The sequence below is a fragment of the Teleopsis dalmanni genome, unplaced genomic scaffold (genome assembly GCF_002237135.1).
Source record: "Teleopsis dalmanni isolate 2A unplaced genomic scaffold, ASM223713v2 unscaffolded_contig_5205, whole genome shotgun sequence".
Taxonomy (NCBI): domain Eukaryota; kingdom Metazoa; phylum Arthropoda; class Insecta; order Diptera; family Diopsidae; genus Teleopsis; species Teleopsis dalmanni.
Window position 1 is genome coordinate 1 of NW_024036587.1, and position 1999 is coordinate 1999.

The window sequence follows — 1999 nt, forward strand, 5'->3', positions numbered from 1 at the left end:
AAACTCTGGACAATTGCGATCTTGCTGGTAACAAACAAGTAGGACATCTTCTAAAGTAATTTCTTATCGCATTAATATTGGAAATTATTTTCACAAATATGTCTATTGTCAATTACAGTGAAATGATGTCTGCTGGTTCCAGCAAACCATGGCGTGAAATTATAAAACCCCTTACTGTGCGTAAGCTGACTCATCTTACAGGAACAGCCTTCATAGAATACTACAATTCAATAAACGAATGGTTGAGTGAGGATAACTTGAGTAAAAATTTGCAAGTCGGCTGGACTGCAACAGATAGTAAGTTTCATATTTTTAAGTATGTTTTGTTAAAATTATAATTCGTCTTTCATTTAAAAGGATGCACAAAGGCACAATAAACACAGCTGCACAATTTGACGAAAGAATAAAATCGCAATTTTTTATAGTTTTCAAGCTATAAATATTTAATGTCTTAATAATTTTATTTGTATATACTTCAATTAAAGATAATAAATATTTTCATAATAGAGTGATACGACTTTCTTTTATTTTGAAGAGTTAGTTGGTATTTATTTTCTGTTTTTATTATAGCAAAAGGCATTGAAATATTTATTACTCCTATGACTCTTTACTGTAATGGACGCGAATAATATGTAGGATACTAAAACTGAATACAACCTATTTATAAACCTTTAACAAACACAAATACTTAAATTAATATTGACGAGTAATAAATAGTGCTCACAGACTGTCCAACCTTCGTGTCTATCGAGCATACTGTACAACATCAGATGATGTTTCAAGCTTGCTAGCTAAACAAATGCCAATAAATCTAGAAAGTGTTAGTGGTCAGAGATTATTTTTTTCTATTCTCTTGCAGCAAAATATTAAAACTGAACAATGTTTGTTTCTTAACCATAAATCAAAGACAACTACCCTACAGAACACTAACTTCGGTAGGATCTCTCCAAAAAATCAATCAAACAAACACCTATGTAAATTATATAGGTATATATTATTTGAGTAGCTGGAGATTCAGAGTTTCGATTGATAGTTTCGTATTGGGTATCAACGTAGTCATGAATATTTATAATGCTTTATAGTTGCTAGTTGCTTTATAGTTGCTTTATAGTTCCAACTGTCATTTTTGCTCAGATAACATTTAGAACCCAGCTCACATAATTACAGCCTATATAAGAGATAAAGATACTGGAAATATGTAAATACTCTAATTTGTAACTTCAGCTGGTTTTTATGGTGAAGCAGATGTCTGCTAATAATAAATAATGGAACTTTTAGAGGGTCATTATTTTTGGAATGATAAAAAACTTATATATATTGAGTGAAGGATAAATTGAATATTATTAAAATGAACCGGCCTTACCCTAAGCTTTACATTAGCAAAAGCAATGACCACCACCAAAGGGTGGTGTGGTTTCCAACTAAAAATATAGTGGTTGTCTACATTAAAAACTTATATCTTCCTCTTCTCTTCTGTCCTCCTCATCGCCCACTGGATCATAGGGCCTCGTAACTTCTATCCCCTTTTTATTATTATTATTTATTTTTTGTGTTAAATTTTATTTTAGTGTCAGTTATGACAGCAGTAACTATTTTACTTAATAGAATAGTGTTCTAAACCTCTCTACTATTAATGGTTCTGCATTTTTATATAATTATTTTAAAAAGCAACTCATTCCGTTTAAAATGAAAAAGATATTTTTATGTGGAAATGAAATAAAATGAGATGTTAACTGAAAAATTTGCTTATAATATTGTATAAAATAATTTTAATCTAATAATGAGATGTTTGAGCGCAAAAATTTGTGCTTTAATTAATTAAAATTCTTGAGTTAATTTCAAATTGATAAGAAACTCTCAAGAAATAACAAACTTTTTAGTGGAGGGTTCTTGATCTTCAAAGAGAACGTCGAATTCAGTTTTGTTTCGATTTTATGAACGATCAAACTAAACTTAAACGCATAAAAATTTTTATTTTATCTCGAATTGTAAAAAATAA

At 29.3% G+C, this 1999-nt stretch overlaps 1 protein-coding gene across 1 annotated transcript; it reads left to right on the forward strand.

Annotated features, from left to right (window-relative positions):
* Window positions 1-6: 6 nt before the first annotated feature.
* LOC119665430 (angiotensin-converting enzyme-like) lies at window positions 7-416 on the forward strand. The gene is made up of 3 exons (XM_038074657.1): window positions 7-55; window positions 119-297; window positions 358-416. The coding sequence occupies exons 2-3, from the start codon at window positions 123-125 to the stop codon at window positions 375-377; spliced, it is 195 nt and encodes a 64-aa protein (XP_037930585.1). The 5' UTR covers window positions 7-55; window positions 119-122; the 3' UTR covers window positions 378-416.
* The last annotated feature ends 1583 nt before the right edge of the window (window positions 417-1999 follow it).